Below are 19479 nucleotides of genomic sequence, written 5' to 3' on the forward strand. Positions count from 1 at the left end.
GCATGGCCGGAGGTGGCTTCCCAGAGGGGCGACGTGTGTGCCCCGGGCTGTAGTCTCACCAGGAACTCACCAGGTGGCCTTAGGCAAGACTCAGCCACTACTTGCAACGCAGGGAGAGTGATAACACTGTCAGGAAGTTCCGACATCAGCTTCCCTGCCATTTCCACGCACTGGCTCGAGCCCTGCCCACCGGAGCAACAGAGGACAAGCCCGCTCCCTCTTCTGCACGGCAGCCTTTCAGGCATCTGAAGATGGCTATCCTGTCTCCCCTTCTCTTCTCTTCTCTTCTCCAGCTGACACGTTCCCAGCCCTGCCAACCATTCCTCACAGGACTTGGTTTCCAGGCCCCTCACCCATCTCGCACATCCTTTTCTGGACAAGCTGGAGAAGTATCAGCCAGAGTGGCCAGGAGTCCCACCCCACGGAGGAGGAGCCAGACCGGGAGGGCAGCACCTGGGAAGCGTGCCAGGTGACAGGCAGGAGAGCCCGCAGGCCCTTCGGGGCGCTCAAGCGGGCCATGAACAGGAGGCGGGACGCGTAGCAGGGCCAGGAGGCAGCTGCCTCCAGGGTCCCACTGGGGTGGGCAGCCCATACCCAAGGCACACAGCCCCTTCAGGATGCAGGGGAAGCAACGTGAGGAACAACGGGAGCCCAGACGCCTTCCCCTTTCCGTGAGGGAGCACGAGTCAGGGCAGCCTTCCCCAACCGGGCGCCCTCTGGAAGTGCTGGACGGCGTCTCCCAGGATTCCCAGCCAGCCTGGCTGTTCAGAAGCTGGGGCTAAGTGGAGACCGTCATTGACAGGAGCATTATAGGATCATTGAGTTGGAAGGTTCACTGGAGGTCATCTAGTCCAACCCCCTGCTCAATGCAGAAATTGGCAAGAGCAAAGGCCCCGAGCCAGCTGCAGTGGTAAGGAACAGCACCAGCTGTGTGAATCAGCCATTGTCCCTGCCTTAGCGTTTACAGCAGCCCACTGTCTCCCAAGCTTGGTTGGGAAGCACGGGAGTTGCAGTCCAACACTGGTGAGGAAGGAAGTACTGCCAGGTGCTTCCTCCCCCCACCCGCACAGATGCACACACTTCTGAGGCCAAGCAGAGGCGCTGGGCAGATCCGGACAAGAGAGGTCAGCTTTGGGCCTCTATCCAGCAGTGGCAGAAAACCCGCAGTTGGGTGGTAGTAGTGGTGACAGAACCGCATTTGGGGCAAATCCAAACGTGGCCCCGAGCGGGAGAGGAAACGTCCGGCAGCCCCAGGCAGACTCACCATCAGGGCGGTATGATTGCGGCAGCGGACCGCCTTGTGGAGAGCCGTCATCCCCTCCCGCGTCCGGAAGTCCAGGTGGGCGCCTCCGTTCCTCAGGGCTTTAATCACCTCGATGCAGTACTCCAGCTGGACGGCCATCGTCAGGGGGCATTCTGGAGGACCCCCACCCCAGGCAAGAGAAGATGCAGATCTGAGAAGCATGTTCAGAAGCAGTCCCTTTCCCTTGTGCACCACGCTCCAGTGACAAAGGAGGGGCCCTCCTCACTGGCCTCACAGCCACCCCCCACCCGCTTCTGAAACCCACACGATGCCAGAGACAATGGGGACAGGCCCCCTCCCCTTCCAACACTCCTTGACTCAATTCTCGGTCTATTCTTCCTGCGACTTTGGCTGAAAAATGCACCTCTGGCCACCTGTGCGCTGAGCTGCCCAGTGCAAAGCAGGCTGGCCTCGGATGGGAGAGGCTGGGATTTATCCAGAGAGGGGGGGGGGGAGCCACTTGAGGGAGGTCATCTGGTCCAAACAAAAGCAAAAGACAACCCTCCAGCCCTAAAGCACTCCGACGGAGGAAGGTGAGGATGAGGGTGCTGTAACCCCTATAAAGTGCCTAACACTGTCTAAGCGCTGTATAGAGAGTAAAAGATGAGACAGTCCCTGCCTGCAGGCTCACAGCCTAATGGACACGGCACAGGAGGAAAAGGGATGGGAGGGAATAGAAAAGCGAGAACTGGAGCAGCAGCTCTTTCACTGGCTGACAGACAGGGCCAGGCCAGTCTCCCCCTGGCCGTGATGCTCTTCCAAGAAGCGGGGGGGGGGGGCTATGGCCTTGGTCTCCTGGCCAGAGCACGCCCCCTTCCACTCCACAGTCCCTGGGGGCAACTTCATGTCCATCCTCCAATTGCACACAGCCCTTTCAGGGACAGGAAGATTTGCCTGGGCGCACCCTGCCAGGGAGCATCTGATGCCCTGTAGACCTCATCAGGCCACAGATGGGAGGCCCCACATGAGCTGCTCTAAGCTTCATGAAGAAGGGCAGGAAATGGGACGCATGTTTGTCCAAACACACAAACATGTGGAGGAAGCATTGGTGTCCCTGTCTTTTTGGCTCCCCTCAAGAGGTTTCCCAACATGTCTGAACCAAAGTGAGCACATTTTTGCATAGGTGTTTTCTCAGCATAGTGGCAACTACAGCGGACCCCTGCAACATTCAAAAGGCCTGCAGGAGAAACTCTTAGAGGAGAGACAGCAGAGCACAACATGGAACACATTGGCGCTATTTCCTCCCTCTGAGCCCCCAGCAGGAAGTCAGTCCGGCGCCTCCCCTCCACTTCCCTGTCTACAGAGCCCCCAGAAAGACAGGAGGGAGTCAGTGGTCAGATCTCAGAAACTCCGCTGACACCGAACCAAAAAGCAGCCACAGAAAGCTGTGATCTTGAGTTCGGTGCTGGTGGCGAGAGAGCCTGTTTAACTTATTCCTTTCAGGCCATTTTTCCTGCTCAAAATCACACACACACACGCACGCACGCGCACACGCACGCACACTTCCACTCCTCTGGAGGTAGGACTATAAGGACCTGTATCTTTTCCCCTGTAGGGAGAAAAGTAGCTCCGGGAGAAGGTTTTGCTGAGAAATACAGCTGGAGGGGAAGTTAACAACCTGTCCCCTCCCCAGTGCTCTGCTCAAGTTTTCAGTCTGCTGCAACAGCTTTTCCTTCAGTGGGGGGTGGGGGGGGATCAGCAGGTAAATGAGCATCAACTGTATTTGGAACTTCTGTCCAAAGCAGATGGAGGTAAGGGAGGGACAGTTCTGGTCACCACACCTAAAAAAGGAGATTATAGAGCTGGAAAAAGTGCAGAAAGGGGCAACTAAAATGATCAAGGGCCTGGAGCATCTCCCCTATGAGAGAAGGTTACAATAGCTGGGATTGTTTAGCTTGGAAGAAAGGAGGGCCAGGGGAGACATGATAGAGATGTAGAAAATTATGCCTGGTGTGGAGAATGTGGATAAGGAGACATTTTTCTCCCTCTCTCAAAGTACTAGAACCTGGGGTCACGCTATGAAGCTGAGTGGTGGGAGATTCAGGACAGATAAGAGGAAGGGCTTCTTCATACAGCGCGTAGTCAAAACTATGGAGTTCGTTACCACAGGAAGTAGCGATGGCCACCAGTTTGGATGGCTTTAAAAGGGGGTTAGACAAATTCCTGGAGGAAAAGGCTATCAATGGCTACTAGTCTTGATGGCTATGTGCTACCTCCAGTACCAGAGGCAGTGAGCCTGTGTCCACCAGTTGCTGGGGAACATGCGTGGGAGGGTGCTGTGGCACTCGTGTCCTGCTTGCTGGTTCCTGGTCGACAGCTGGTCGGCCACTGTGTGAACAGAGTGCTGAACTAGATGGACCCTGGGTCTGATCCAGCAGGGCTCTTCTGATGTTCCTAAGGAATTTCAACCCCAACAAATCTCTTCCTTTTAAAGGCTTTTGCACAAGTCTTCATATCCCAGTGAGCCTTCCCTGCATGAAGCATTAGGTGCACAAAGCAGCACAGGCTGGATTATTTCCACCCCATAGAGGTTTATGAGCTCACAGCTGCAGGTCCCAAGAAAGCCTCTATGCACTGGAGACACAGCACACAGAGCCTCTGGGGGGCTCTCCGTTCAGTATCTCTGCCGGCACTGCCAACCGGAGTTGCTGCTCTGCATGCAGAAACCTCACCTTTCCCTAAACCCTGATGAACCACGAGGAGCCCTCCAAAGGCTTTGGAAAGCACGGAACCCTCTCAGGAGCTCAAAGGGATAGTCTGGCTTTTAACAACCCAACTGTTGGCTCCCACTCTGGATGAATAAATCTGAAGACAGAATATCTCTCACTACAGAAAGCTGATATTTTGGGCCAGTCATTTGAGGATGCTGCACAGCGGCGTGACAGCAATCTGTGAAAGACACTGGGAGCTGAGGAGGCATGGCTGTGCAGCCATCTCTCCAGGGCAGAGCACGTGCTTGCAGGCGAAAGGGCCCCCATCCCAGGCTGGACAGGAGAAAGGGAAGGGAGGGCTGGGAAAGGCTTCAAGGAGACACCACACCGGGCTAGATGGACCGATGGTTTGGCTCAGGGGGAGGCAGCGTCACGTGTCCTCGTGAATGGGTTTGTGGCACCAACAGACTTCCGAGACTGGATCGTTCTGGCACAGCTTTCCCCAACCTGGTGCCCTCTGGATGTGTTGGAGTACAGCTTCCATCATCCCTAGCCAGGGGCTGGTGGGAGCTGCAGTCCAATGTATCTGGTGAGCACCAGGTTGGGTAAGGCTGCTTTCAAGTTTCTTCCATGTCTGCACAATACAGCTGTGCATTACAGGCTCTTTCGGAGCCCACATAAGAAAATACTGATGGTTCCTATTTTCAGCTCTTGTTTTATTTTTCTCCTATTTGCCAGCTGGCAAAAAGATTGACTAAAATTGCCTTAGGATGCAGCATGTGCCGCTCCATCACCAGTGCCATGTATCTTCGTAATTAATTATTGTTTGAATAAAAGCAAAGAACTTATACAGTTTTACTTCATAAATATAGCAGACAGTGCTATTAGATGAGCTAACCGCTAATTTAAATTATACATAACGCATTTCATGTCCTTAAAGTACTAACTAAAGTTTAATAAGCAAGTCAGAATTGCTTATTAAATTCCCACCTCAGATCCCTTTACCGTGGCTTTCCCTCCCCTTCTATATCCAGCGCAAACCCCTTGTCCTTATCGTCAATGCTTTCCACACCCTCAACCCATTCTGCTTTTCTTCCCTCATCCTTGCTTCAGTTCTGATATCCTCAGCCCCTCAAACACCCCCTGCTCCCTTAAATGTCCCTGCCCATTCTCCCTTGCTGCCCCTTATGCCCAGCACACTCTCACAGAAACTGTACTGTGCCCCTTTCTTTCTTTCTTTCTTTCTTTCTTTCTTTCTTTCTTTCTTTCTTTCTTTCTTTCTTTCCTTCCTTCCTTCCTTCCTTCCTTCCTTCCTTCCTTCCTTCCTTCTCCCTCTCCTTCTTCCATTACCTTTGTCCCCAATGCCCACCTTCTCCAGGAAGCCCTTCTCTTAACCCATCCTCACCCACCTGGTGCCGTCCAGATGGGTTTGACTGCAACTCCCATCATTCTGAGCTGGCAGGGCCATTGGCCAGGCGGGTAAAGGCTGGGTCAACTCCTTAGTCCTCATCCCAAGTGAACCAAGTTTTAAGTACATGCTATTGCGTTCGCCTACACGCATTGCTCCCCTCCCCCTTTTCTCTCTCTCCCTCCTTTGCTCCCACTCCATTCTCCCCCCCCCCACTGTTTGTGGTAGACTGTGGGCTGCATGGGCGTGGGTGCCACGTACACAGATGGTGCTGCATAAATAATAAATTGTTGCTATGCATACTTCCATCTTCCCCAACATTTTCATGTTTTCATTTAATTTTATTTCCCCCTAAAAAGGGTGTCTCCTCCTCTCGGCAGGGCCTGAAAAGTCCCAGAGATTTTCTGTCTATCATAGGTGCCCATAGAAATATTGCTGCCAGTTTTCACAACTATTTGGCGTAGTTTTTGCCTTCTCTCTCTTCTCTGTTATTGGCTTGTAAACCACTTTGAGCAACTGGAAAAGCAGCATAGCAATATTTTTAATAAACAAGCAAGCAAGCAAGCAAACAGCACTGCACCCATTTCTGGGCCTGGTACTTGGCTAGGTAAACGCTGCTTGGAATCTGGATTTCAGCCGGCCTTCCATTCTGAACTTCCTCATGCCACCCCGGCAGCCTCGGATTATTCTCCTGGAACCTGATTCTGCTCTAGCTGCAGCTTCTGAGTTTTGATCCAGCAAATACTCAGTTCCATTCCAGGTGAAGATACGCCAAGGATACCAAAGCGCTGTCTCTCCTCCACAATCAACTTATTTATTTACTCATTTACTTTACTCCCCACCTTTAAACTCAGAAGATCTACAAGGTGGCTCACAAATTTAAAATCCAAGTGCATCTCAAAAAAGAAGATGCAGCAAAACAAAGTGAAAAGAGCTGAGCAAACAGCAAAGCAGAAGCAAAACTATTAAGTCCTTGAATAAGCTGCAACAGAAACCCATCCCTTCGATGCCCCCTCACCCCAGATATAGCCTGAATGCCAGCCCCTGCAACTGTCAGCCCCATCACAGCACCTCCTGGCTGCCACACCACAGCAGGCCAGGTCCAGAGGCACCCTGCCAGCGCAACCGGCGTATTTCCTTTGCCGGGATCATTCCTGGATGCTGACAGAGGCTGGGGGTTCCTAAGCCTGTGGGTGCATCTCTGGAAGGATTCGGGAAGGCTTTTGTGCAAATCTCCCACTGAAGACATTGCACATCAGCCTCACCCAACCTGGGGCCCTCCAGCTGTACTGGCGTACAACTGGCTGGGGGTGATGGGAGTTGCAGTCCTCAGCATCTGGAGGGCATCAGGCTGGGGAAAGCTATTCCGCATTGTCTTGAACCAGAAGGGCAGCCAGAACAGCCCAGCGTTCAGAGTCGTTCTCCAATTGCACTCCTGGGGTAGTCCTCGCCCACTGTGGGTAGGGGACAGCTCAACTCAACCGCTGAAGCCAGGGCTGACGGGAGTGCCTCGGAACAGGCATTCTTGGCGATCTTTCCACATTCCTGCTGCCCTCGGGATGAAACAGGGAAGGCTGCCTTGGGACTCCTCCTGACCCTCCGGTCTGCTGGCCTCTCTGTCTCCACGAGGGCTTCTTTTTCCTCAGGTTAAATGGCCTTGAGCCAAGCCCACTGCACCACAGTTCGCTTCCTTCTCTTGGCATCCCGAGAGCCCCGCACAGCCTCCAGCACCAGCCACCCCCGCCCCACCCACGGCCTCTCGCTGGAGAAGCTCTTCTCACCTCCAGTGTCCGGATCATGGAAGTTGGGGTCCAGTCCCTTCTCCAGCAACCTGCTGACCTTCTCCACATTCAGCATCTGCACAGACTCCATGAACTTCTTCAGGTTTGCCTGCAGCCAGAAGAAAAACATGTCACGTGAATCGCCTTTTACTGCAGCCAGGCCCTGGGGCTTCTCCTCTCTCACCGAACACCCCAGCCTGCCACTCAGAAGCCCCTCTCTGGGCACAGGGGAGGACCAAGTCTGCTTGCCGGTCGGTCTTTTCCACACACTGTCTTAACTCAGGAGTGCAGAGCCTCCAGCCCGGGGGTCCAATCCAGTCCTCCAGAGCTTCTCAGAAAGCCCCCCTGCCATTCTCCTGTCCCCTCCCCTCCCCCCATCACCAATCACTTGGTGGTTTCCCAGCTTTTGTGCAGTTTTTTGCCCATTCTGAAAGGCTGAAATGCCCCCCCTCGCCCCAAGCCTCAGTTCCTGGCAGAGAGAGCTTTAGGGCACAACCCTATGCAGGTTTAGACAGAAAAAAGCCCCACAACCGCCAGCATTCCCCAGCCAGCCATGCTGGCCCTGAAGCAAAAGTATACTGGTCCTCTAGGGGAGCCCGCCACTGGAACGCAGACCCTGAGAGCTTCTCCCAAATGGAACGCGGCCCTTGTGCTGAAAGAGGCTCTGCAGGCCTCATCTAAACACACGGATTCAGCTCCCCACATGGCACGGATGTGTGACTCTTCCATGCATTTAGACTAACACACGTGCCGCAGACATTTACATATCCTTCCCCAGCGTGGGGATTGCCTGTCTGCAGAAGGGCAATGCATTCGAGGCAAGAATGAGCAATGGCGAAACCCTGCAAGGGATGCCCTTTGGCGTGCAGCAGCCTTCAGCAGGATCCCAACAAAATTAGAAAAGGGACCACATCCAACAATGGTAACCAGGACACAGCCACTTGCAGGGGGAACAGGCCCGCAGATAACAGTCTGGAGAAAGGAGCTACCCTGGTGAGGTGGAAGCCCAGGTTCTTTGAGCCTCAAATATTTAGCCATCTTGGAAGACCTGATAGGTGCTGAACTTTTTCCAGCTTGTCTGTGCTGGCCCCCAGCTCTCCCGGCTGATAGCTGGAGCCCAGACCTGTCTTCAAGTTGGCTCGAAGCCCAATTAAAATGCTTCCAGGCCAGGTCCCAATCCTGGATTTGTGACCAGAGTGAACAGCTGAGCTGGGTAAGGACATGAGAAGGGAGGCGGCGCCCTGGGGCTGGCACAAAACACAGCTCGGCCCCTTGGGCGCCCGCAGCAGGACAGGCTGGCAAGGTGTCTGCTCATACTGTGGCGGAAGGGAAAGGAGAAGCCTCCCCAACAGCATCCTTTGGTCGTGGAGTTCCACGAGTGAATAGAGACTGTGAATAGAGACCTTGACCTCTCTGAATTGTCTGCCATTTCGTGACTGTGACAAATCCACCAGAAGGTGTGTCACCCATCCCTGGTCCTCGGGGACACCCACACCAATGTGGCGCAGAGTAGCACGCCGTCAGCAGCTTCAGGACTGTCAGCATCAGCTTCTCCAGGGAGACCACAGGAGGTCTATGGTCATGCTGACAGCCACGGTCGGGGCTGCATGACTTGATCTGTATCCCTTGTTTACGTTGTGTTGTGGCCAGGCTGCGGCTCTAAGTGGCGCAATCCCCTTGGCTGCCTCTCGAGTCTCAAGCACTCAGAGAGACGCGGTCGAAGCCCTCAGGCGCCACCTCTTATATCAAGGGTTTTCCATCCGGAGCCGCTTTTTGTGACTGCTGGCATCACTTTGTGCCTTTGGACTCCAGAGCAGAACTCACCATCACGCCTCCTCCCAAGACAGCACCAGCTGGTTGAGGGCTTTGCTCTCTCATTTAGATCGCCCGTCCCCATCCGCCCCCACAATTGTGCTGTCTGGCAGGTGGCTATGCACATTTACGTGCATCCTGGCTGATTTCCAGGTTCCTGCGTGGCTGAGCTGAGGAGTGTCCGAGAAGCAGGAGTGTGGGCTGCCACCGCTGCAACAGGCTCTTGCGCAGCTTCTTGCCTTGCAGGCGGCAGATTTCAAAGGTGCGCAGTCTGAAGAAGGGCCCTGTCCCCTTTCTCCCACCACTTTTGGGCTCTTGGCCAGAGGCCGCCTCACCTCGCAGTACCAACTCCTACTGCCAGCACTTCTGGACACATCTTCTGCTCTTCGTTGGCCCCTTTCCTGCCAAACGGGAAAAGGGCCCTGTGAAAGCACAGGTCTGATGCACCACAGCAGTTGCATCATCCTGGACATCACAGGCCACACCTTGTGTTCCCCTGCCATCGTGCAGACATGTGGGGGGCTAAAGGAGGCTCAGGCCTGGGCCCACATGAGTCATGGGGGTCAGAAGGGCTGAAAGGTTATGTCCAACCTCTGGAGGGACAAACCTGGGTGGGCATCCCTCTCCAAATAACTGACAATGAGGAGAAAGGTGAGGCAGTACCTGGAAGTGGCACTATTTGGATAGGATGGAAGCAACTTCAACATTACGTAGAATCTTGTAAGTTTTTCAGGACTCAAAAAACACAGCCTGAACTGGTGGCCTGGGGGACAACAGGTAGTGATTTCCCCTCTGTGTTACCATCAAACTCTGGGCACAGGATAAAGCTCTCGGATGGTAATAGGCTAAAGCAGCTCATGTGATAAAATCTCTGCCCCACCCCACCCCAAAGAAAAAGCCTCAGAGGAAGATTTGTGCTGGTCCGAGGACTGCAAGGGGACTCCAGGCCTTGCTGCCACCCCTGCCAGGGCTTCATCCTGGCCTTGCACAGTCCAGCCTTGCTCTCTGGATCTTGTCCCCTCCCCTTGACCTAACAGGCGCTGGATCTGCCAAAGTGCTATGCAACTAAATATTAGTCAGAATCTTACTATTAGATTCTGCCTCCAAAAACTCCCTCCACAAAATAAATGGAGCAAAAAATAAAAGGAACATGGTGGTCGGACTACCAGTCACCCAATCAAGGAGAAGACGAGGATGAAACTTTTGAAAAGCAAATAGCCAATGTTTCAAGGAAGCATGATGTAGTACTAATGGGGGACTTCAATTTCAACTCTAATGAGAAAAGGAGTCCAAGATGGGTGGGAGTTTTTAAAAAAGGAATTTCTCAAGGCACAATTACAAACCATTCCAACAAGAGAAAAAGGTGGAAGACAACAGAAGAAGCCAATGTGGCTTCACAAAAAGCTTAGAGATGACCTGAAAACAAAAAAGGACACATACAGGAAGTGGAAAAAAGGCCAAGCAACAAAGGAAGAGTACAGGCAGGTAGCACAGAATTGCAGGGATGGCGTCAGGAAGGCTAAAGCTGAGAATGAGCTGAGGTTAGCGAGGAATGCTAAAAGCAACAAAAAGGCTTTCTTCAGCTACGTGCATAGTAAAAGACAGAGGAAAGAAATGGTGGTTCAGCTATTAAATAAGGATGGCAAAACGATAACAGATGACAAAGAAAAGACAGAGGTGCTCAATTCCTACTTTGGCTCAGTCTTCTCCCAAAAGAGGGTCTATGAGCCCCCTATGAGTACAGGCTGAAGGGGCAGGATTGCAGCTTGAGATCGATAGGCATATGGTCAAGGAACACCTCATTACTTTGAATGAGTTCAAAAGTCCAGGGCCAGATGAACTGCACCCTAGAGGAATAAAGGAACTGGCAGAAGAACTCTCAGAACCACTGTCTATTATCTTTGAGCAATCATGGAGGACGGGTGAAGTGCTGGATGACTGGAGGAGGGCTAATGTGGTCCCTATCTTCAAAAAGGGCAAAAAGGAGGAACCTGGGAACTACAGACCAGTCAGTCTGACATCAGTCTCTGGAGCAGATTATGAAGCAATCCATCTGTAAGCACCTTCAGAACAATGCAGTGGTTACTCGAAGCCAACATGGATTTGTCAAGAACAAATCCTGCTGGTCTAATCTGATCCCATTTTTTGATCAGGTAACCTCCTTTGTGGACCAGGGGAATGCTGTAGACATAATATATCTTGACATCAGCAAAGTGTTCGACAAAGTGCCCCATGATATCCTGATGAGCAAACTAGCTCAAAGGGGGCTAGATGAAACAACGATACGGTGGATCCACAGTTGGCTACAGAATCGGACTCAAAGAGTGCTTATCAATGGGACCTTCACAAACTGGGGAGAGGTAACGAGTGGGGTACCGCAGGGCTCAGTCCTGGGCCCAGTGCTCTTCCACATTTGTATTAATAACTTGGAGGAGGAGCTGCAGGGAATGCTTATCAGATCTGCAGATGACACAAAATTGGGCGGGATAGGTAATACCTTGGAAGACAGAAACAGAATTCAAAGTGATTTTGATAGGATGGAGCACTATTAGGGGACAGGAAACAAAGCCCTGCGAGGGGAGACTGAAAGAACTGGGCATGTTTAGCCTTGAGAAGAGAAGACTGAGGAGAGACATGATAGCGCTCTTCAAGGACTTGAAAGGTGGTCACAGAGAGGAAGGCCAGGATCTCTTCTTGATCCTCCCAGAGTGCAGAACACGGAATAATGGGCTCAAGTGACAGGAAGCCAGATTCCGGCTGAACATCAGGAGAAACGTCCTGACTGTTAGAGCAATACGACAATGGAACCCATGACCTAGGGAGCTGGTGGGCTCTCCCACGCTGGAGGCATTCAAGACGAGGCTGGACAGCCATCTGTCAGGGATGCTCTGACTTGGATTCCTGCACTGAGCAGGGGGTTGCACTCAATAGCCTTGTAAGCCCCTTCCAACCCTACTATTTTATGACTCTATGATTCTATAAGTCAGTAACACACCTCTGCATCCCACTCAGGCACCAAGGACTGGCACAACTGCAGACAACTGGTTGTACACCAGTTGCTGGGGAACATGGGTGGGAGGGTGCTGTTGCGCTCCTGTCCTGCTTGGGGGTTCCTGGTCGACAGCTGGTTGGCCACTGTGTGAACAGAATGCTGGACTGGATGGACCCTGGGTCTGATCCAGCAGGGCTCTTCTTCTGTCCTTACATTTATTTGTAGTTACAGTTATGCATCACTTCCCATTGCAAAAGCAGTCGTGGAGCAACTTGCACACGCACACGTCCCTGGAGGCTGGGCGGCCCACAGCTGCTTCCCACAGCATTTCACTGGGGCAATTCGGTCGGGGAAACAGTGTGGTGCAGCGGAGCCTGGCCTGGGCTGGGAGTCAAAGCAACAGGCCTTTCGATTGGCTGGGACACGGCCGTCACCGGCCGTCACCGGCCGCCACGCTCCGCCTTCCCTGTTCCCTCTGAGCTGAGCTGCGACACCCACAGTAGCTGGGGGGACAGAAATCTTCCCTGCAACAATACCTTGTTCCCTGTTGCAATGCAGAGTCTTTGGGGGCGCCTTGCTCTTGAAGGGGCCATGAAGACCACTCACTTTACAAGAGACATAGGTAATGCACACACGCGCAGGGGCCCGCACAGCTGCCTGCATGTTTGGACTCTCCTGGCGATGCGTGGCTCTGGGGACGGCCACGATGAGTGCCCGCATGCTCACATTTCCCACTACACCACTCTTGACAAGCGGTCACACATGGGGCCTCAAAGCCACTTTGGCCCCTTCCTCCAATCAGCAGCCCCCCACAGGACTGCCTTGGGGAGTTGCAGGGCAAATTTCAGTGGCAGTGTGCACAGCTGCCACATGGAGACGCCAAGAGATGCTGCAGCTGGCGCTTCCGTGAAGCCCTGGACAAACCTGAAGGTGACTGCTGGGGGTGTTCCTGGTTGATGGAGGCCGCAGCGGCTGGAGTGCTTTTTGTCTTCCTCCCAGGGATGAATTGCTTGAGTGGTCGGGTCCTCATGGTGGCTGACCCACAGGGTAGTAACATCCCTGCCCTTCGGCAGAAGGCTTGGAATGCACGGCCTCTGCTCTAACCCAGAATCCAGATACGCTCTGGCTGTCCTGGAAGGCCCAGCCTCACGCAGGCCCAGCAGTCTTCCTTCCAGGGAGCGCTTCGGCTGGGCAGCTGTCGCTTCTGCCCAGCACTTGGCGTGCCGGGGAAATGTCCTCCTTAGCTATGTGTGACTGGCTCCCCGGACCAGCTTGCTCCCAAATCATTTGGGATTTTTGAGTATTCCTGTCTAACGCTCAAAAAACTCAAGTGGTGCGCAGAAAGCAGGCATTCCTGGAAAGCCCACTTGGGTGTAGCTTGCCCCACTTCCCCAACAGCCTCCTCCCCAGCATGGAGGGCTCCGCACCACACAATACAGGCCCCATAAGTCCTCCCCTGGACAGCACTGAACTCCCCTCCCCGTCCCCCAAGGTAAAGGCCTTTCCCCCCTTGTTGTTTGAGGAAGGATGGAGGAACTGGGAAGCAGGGCTGGGAAGCAGCAGCAGGGATGGTGCAAAACCCATTGTGAGTGGAGCCCAGCACTCGACATGGGACCTGCTGGACACAGGAGGCTATTCAGCCTTGCAAGTGATGCATCTCCTGACCCCCATGCCCTGTTAGGGGACTTTTCCTCCCAAAGTTTTACTTAATTATATATCTTTTTAATCGTTTGGAGAATGAACACTCACCCTACTGTATAGTTCCAGGACAGGAGTGCAAGATTCCTATTCTCTACCCCTCACCAGCAGCCCCTTCATGGATCACTGCCTTGTTGTGGCGAAGGGGCTTGCGTAACTCAGTGAAGCCATAAGCTATGCTGTGCAGGGCCACCCAAGACGGACAGGTCATGGCAGAGAGTTCTGACAAAATGTGGTCCACTGGAGAAGGAAATGGCAACCCACTCCAGTATTCTTGCCAAGAAAACCCCATGGAACGCAAGGCTAAAAGAGATGACGCCGGAAGATGAGCCCCTCAGGTCGGAAGGTGTCCAATATACTACTGGGGAAGAGCAGAGGGTATTTCCAAGTAGCGCCAGAAAGAGTGAAGCAGCTGGGCCAAAGCCAAAAGGACACTCAGCTGTGGATGTGTCTGGTGGTGAAAAGAAAATCCGATGCTGTAAAGAACAATATTGTTTAGGAACCTGGAATGTCAGGTCAATGAATCAAGGTAAGCTGGAGGTGGTCAAACATGAGATGGCAAGATTGAACATTGACATCCTGGGAATCAGTGAACTAAAATGGATAGGCATGGGCGAATTTAAATCAGGTGACCATCATATCTAATATTGTGGGCAAGAATCCCTTAGAAGAAATGGAGTAGCACTCATAGTCAACAAAAGGGTGGGAAAAGCAGTACTGGGGTACAATCTCAAAAACGATAGAATGATCTCAGTATGAATCCAAGGCAAACCATTCAACATCACAGTAATTCAAGTCTATGCCCCAACCATTGATGCTGAAGAAGCTGAGGCTGATCAGTTCTATGAAGACCTACAACACCTTCTAGAACTAACACCAAAAAAAGATGTCCTCTTCATCATAGGGGATTGGAATGCTAAAGTAGGAAGTCAAGAAATCACTGGGATAACAGGCAGGCATGGCCTTGGTGTACAAAATGAAGCAGGACAAAAGCTAATAGAGTTTTGCCAAGATCATAACTTCTGATCATAGCAAACACTCTTTTCCAACAGCACAAGAGACGACTCTACACATGGACATCACCAGTTGGTCAATATCGAAATCAGATTGATTATGTCCTTTGCAGCCAAAGATGGAGAAGCTCTATACAGTCAGTCAAAACAAGACCTGGAGCTGACTGTAGCTCAGATCATGAGCTTCTTGTTGCAAAATTTAGGCTTAAATTGAAGAACGTCGGGAAAACCACTAAACCATTCAGGTATGACCTCAATCATATCCCTTATGAATATACAGTGGAGGTGAGGAATAGATTTCAGGGATTAGACCTGATAGACAGAGTGCCTGAGGAACTATGGACGGAGGTCCGTCACATTGTTCAGGAGGCAGCAACTCAATCCATCCCAAAGAAAAAGAAATGCAAGAAAGCCAAGTGGCTGTCTGATGAGGCTTTACAAGTAGCTGAGGAAAGAAGGGAAGCAAAAAGCAAGGGAGAAAGGGGAAGATATATCCAACTGAATGCAGAGTTCCAGAGAATAGCAAGGAGAGACAAGAAGGCCTTCTTAAATGAACAATGCAAGGAAATCGAGGAAAACAACAGAATGGGAAAGACTAGAGATCTCTTCAAGAAAATTGGAGATCTCAAGGGAACGTTTTGTGCAAAGACGGGCATGATAAAGGACAAAGAAGGCAGGGACCTCACAGAAGCAGATGAGATTAAGAAGAGGCAGAAAGAATACACAGAAGAACTATACAGAAAAGATCTTAATGTCCCTGATAGCCATGATAGTGCAGTCACTGAACTTGAGCCGGACATCCTAGAGAGTGAAGTCAAGTGGGCCTTAGGAAAGCATTACTAACAACAAAGCTAGCGGAGATGACACTATTCCAGCTGAGCTATTTAAAATCCTAAAAGATGATGCTGTTAAAGTGCTGCATTCAATATGCTAACAAATTTGGAACACTCAACAATGGCTGCAAGACAAAAGGTCAGTTTACATTCCAATTCCAAAGAAGGGCAACGCCAAAGAGTGTTCAAACTACCGCACAATTGCACTCATTTCACATGCCAGCAAGGTGATGCTCAAAATCCTACAAGCTAGGCTTCAGCAGTATGCAAACCGAGAACTACCGGAAGTACAAGCGGGGTTTCGAAGAGGCAGAGGAACTAGAGAGCAAATCGCCAACATTCGCTGCATCAGGGAGAAAGCAAGAGAATTCCAGAAAAACGTCTATTTCTGCTTCATTGACTACGCTAAAGCCTTTGATTGTGTGGATCACAACAAACTGTGGCAAATTCTTAAAGTGATGGGAGTACCAGACCACCTTACCTGTCTCCTGAGAAACCTGTACGAGGGTCAAAAAGCAACAGTAAGAACCAGACATGGAACAACCAAGTGGTTCAAAATTGGGAAAGGAGTACGACAAGGCTGCATATTGTCACCCTGCTTATTTAACTTACATGCAGAGTACATCATGAGAAATGCCGGGTTGGATGAATCAGAGGTCGGAATTAAGATTGCTGGGAGAATTATCAACAATTTCAGATACGCGGACGATACCACCCTAATGGCAGAAAGCGAAGAGGATCTCAAGAGCCTCTTGTTGAGGGTGAAAGAGGAGAGTGCAAAAGCTGGTTTGAAACTCAACATTAAAAAAACGAAGATCATGGCATCTGGCCCCATCACTTCCTGGCATATAGAAGGGGAAGAAATGGAAGCAGTGACAGATTTTACTTTCTTGGGCTCCAAGATCACTGCAGACGGTGACTGTACCCATGAAATTAAAAGACGCTTGCTCCTTGGGAGGAAAGCTATGGCAAACCTAGACAGCATAGTAAGAAGCAGAGACATCACCTTACCGACAAAGGTCCGCATAATCAAAGCTATGGTTTTCCCAGTAGTAATGTATGGCTGTGAGAGCTGGACTATAAGGAAGGCTGAGCGCCAAAGAATTGATGCTTTTGAACTGTGGTGCTGGAGAAGACTCTTACGAGTCCCCTGGACTGCAAGGAAGTCAAATCAGTCCATCCTAAAGGAAATCAACCCCGAGTGCTCATTGGAAGGACAGATACTGAAGCTGAAGCTCAAATATTTTGGCCACCTAATGCAAAGAGAAAACTCTCTGGAAAAGACCCTGATGCTGGGAAAGACTGATGCATCAGCCCCTTGATCATTTTAGGTGTCCCTTTCTGCACCATTTCCAGCTCTACAATATCTTTTTTGAGGTGTGGTGACCAGAACTGTACACAGCATTCCAAGTGTGGCTGCACGGCAGTAGGATGTTGGCAGTTTTATTCTCAATCCCTTTTCTAATTATGCCTAACATGGAGTTTGCCTTTTTTACAGCGGCCGCACACTGGGTTGACATCTTCACTGAGCTGTCCAGCACAACCCTAAGACCTTTTTCCTGGTCGGTCACTGCTAGCTTTCAGGAGTTCCCTTAACTGCTACTTTACCCACTAAGTCATCTCTGTTGGTTAGGATCAAGTCAAGGATAGCCGATCCTCTAGTTCCTTCCTCTACTTTCTGTAGGAGGAAGTTATCCGCCACACAAGTCAGGAATGTTCTGGAGGGGCCATGTTTTGCAGAATTTGTCTCCCAACAAATATCGGGGAAATTGAAGTCCCCCATTACTTCTACATCATCCTTCCTTGAAACATGGACAATTTGCTTTTCAGAAGTTTCATCCTCATCTTCTCCTTGACTGGGTGGCTGGTAGTAGACTCTGACCACCATGTTCCTTTTATTCTTTGCTGCATTTATTTTAACCCAGATGCTCTCGATGGGGCTGCCAATCCCATCCTCCTGTATTTCTGTGCAGAGATATGTATTTTTCACATATAGTGCAACCCCACCTCCCTTTCTGTTCCTCCTGTTCTTTTCGAACAAGTTATATCCTTCAACTGCTGTATTCCAGTCATGCAAGTCATCCCACCAAGTCTCAGTTACACCTATCAAGTCATAATTTCCCTCCTGTATTAAGTTTGTTCTGTTAGTTTCCCATACTCTGGGCATTAGTATACAGACATCGAAGATGGGGGTGGGACTAACCGAAGGCAGACATACAGATGGACGTCATGGATACAGCCCAGAGGATACTTGGATACATGCATTTCCTCTTCTCCCTCGCTTGTTTGTTCCTGTTCCCTGCAAGATCGCAGAAGTCTTTCAGAGGCTCTGTCAAGCAGTTTGCTGTCAGCTTCAGTGGAATGGAATGTACGGTTCAGTTCCAGCGCATCTGGAGCTGCCATATGCAGTAACACCAAAAGGATTCCGCGTGGCTGCCTTGCTTGTTTTTGCTGCTTTCCAGATTTTTGCTTTGGCCGAAGATCTGGTTTACTTCGCGTTTCAACAACAAGTGACCCACAGGATGCAGATGAGGTCAGAAGAGGCAGCACTCTGACGTTACACACAAACAGGGTCTCAGTTTGGGAAACATCTGGAGGGGTTTCTCCGAAGCCTTTGTGGCTCAGATGTCGCTCTGCTCACTTGTTTCTCTTGTGAGCCGCTGGGATGTCATTTCGGCACCGTACTAGCCATGCGACCAGGGGCCAAAGGAAGGCGAGGCCTGCCTTGGAAGGCCTTGCCAAAGCCCCACCCCTGTCTCTTGGGAGAGGGCCTGTCTCCCAGTTGGGGCTCCTGTCTGAAGCCATCATGCCCAAAGGCCGTTTCTTTGTAATGCAGCGGTTGCTCTTCGTGCTGGAAGAAGTGTGTATATTGTAATGTGTGTCTGCTGAGCCAGTGCCCTTCGGACTACAGCTGTGCCGAGCAGGAGTTTCTATCTGTGCTGTAAATGGCAGAGTGTGGTGCAGCCCTGAAAAGAACACTTGGAGCATCAGCTCTTGGGGAAGCTCCCTCCAGCCAAGCAGCCCTTCTTGGAGCAGGGCCACATTGGCGTCTGCATGGTTCTCTGATCCCGGTCTTAAATGAGATGGGTCTATGGGCAGCTGTATCTCCCCGCAAGTCTTCTTCCCCAAACCTGGGAGAAGCTCCTCCTCAGTAGGCTGTATGGGGGGGGGGTCTTTTCTCTTGAGAAGGGCTGGGTGCTTTGAACATGGTTCAAATTCCAAAGGACAGGCTGCTGTTCTTGGGGACCGATCCATCGGAGGCCTGGCATTTGACCCTGTGGTCTTCTGGCCGGGACGCCTCCAGTAGCTCTGTCCAGTTTTCTGCCACGATCCTCTTGCAAGATAGGGACCAGGTAGTCTCTAACACAGGGCAGGCAGCCTCTTCAGCCCTGAGGGCTGCATGCTGTGCTGGATGGGAGGCTGGGAGCTGCATGCAGGGATGCAGAGTCACACGCACGGGGGGGGGGGAGATGCTGGGGGAAGGTGAGGCTAAAGCCTCCCCACCCATGATCCTGGCTGCTTTGGGGTCACAGGGGGTGGAAGACAAAAGCCTCTCCCCCCAGCAACCCTGATTGAGATGGGTATCCTGGGGCCAGGAGCAGTGCCAGAAGAGTGGCCTTTTCCCCGCAGCCCAGTCGATGCGCTGGGCCATGGGGGAAAGGGAGGGGGTTCTCCTGGACCTGCGCAGTCTGCACAATGAGCAGCCAATGGCCGCCTGCAGTGTGTGGGTTGCCAGGCCTGTGCATGTTTACTGAGAGGCAAAGCCCATTGTGTTCAGTGGGGTTCATTTCCAGGTAAGCGTGCAAAGGATTGACGCTTGAGTCACGATTATGTCTTTCGTTTTGGTTTGATGTTGCCAAAAAGTGCTGTTGTTTTTCCAGCTGAGTTTTAATACATGCCTGGAATTTTCTTTCTCTTTTTTTGTGCAAACCCTGTACATCACACGCTGCTCAGAGGGAGGTGGGCAAGAGCCCCAAAGGGGCTTTTA

The 19479-nt window shown here is 51.6% G+C and overlaps 1 protein-coding gene across 5 annotated transcripts in view; it reads right to left on the bottom strand.

The window, feature by feature from the left end:
* The window catches only part of SHANK3 (SH3 and multiple ankyrin repeat domains 3), a 512191-nt gene that overhangs the window by 327931 nt on the left and 164781 nt on the right, over positions 1-19479 (bottom strand). For all 5 annotated transcript variants that reach the window (XM_084808829.1, XM_084808827.1, XM_084808826.1 and 2 more), the window contains 2 exons: positions 7144-7252; positions 1265-1416 (listed from right to left, as the gene is read on the bottom strand). In XM_084808829.1, the coding sequence (XP_084664955.1) occupies positions 1265-1416; positions 7144-7252 (261 nt within the window). The remainder of the gene's footprint in view (positions 1-1264; positions 1417-7143; positions 7253-19479) is intronic.

This window comes from Heloderma suspectum, chromosome 7, assembly GCF_057233095.1.
Source record: "Heloderma suspectum isolate Gila_16-S chromosome 7, 16-S_ref, whole genome shotgun sequence".
Classification (NCBI taxonomy): domain Eukaryota; kingdom Metazoa; phylum Chordata; class Lepidosauria; order Squamata; family Helodermatidae; genus Heloderma; species Heloderma suspectum.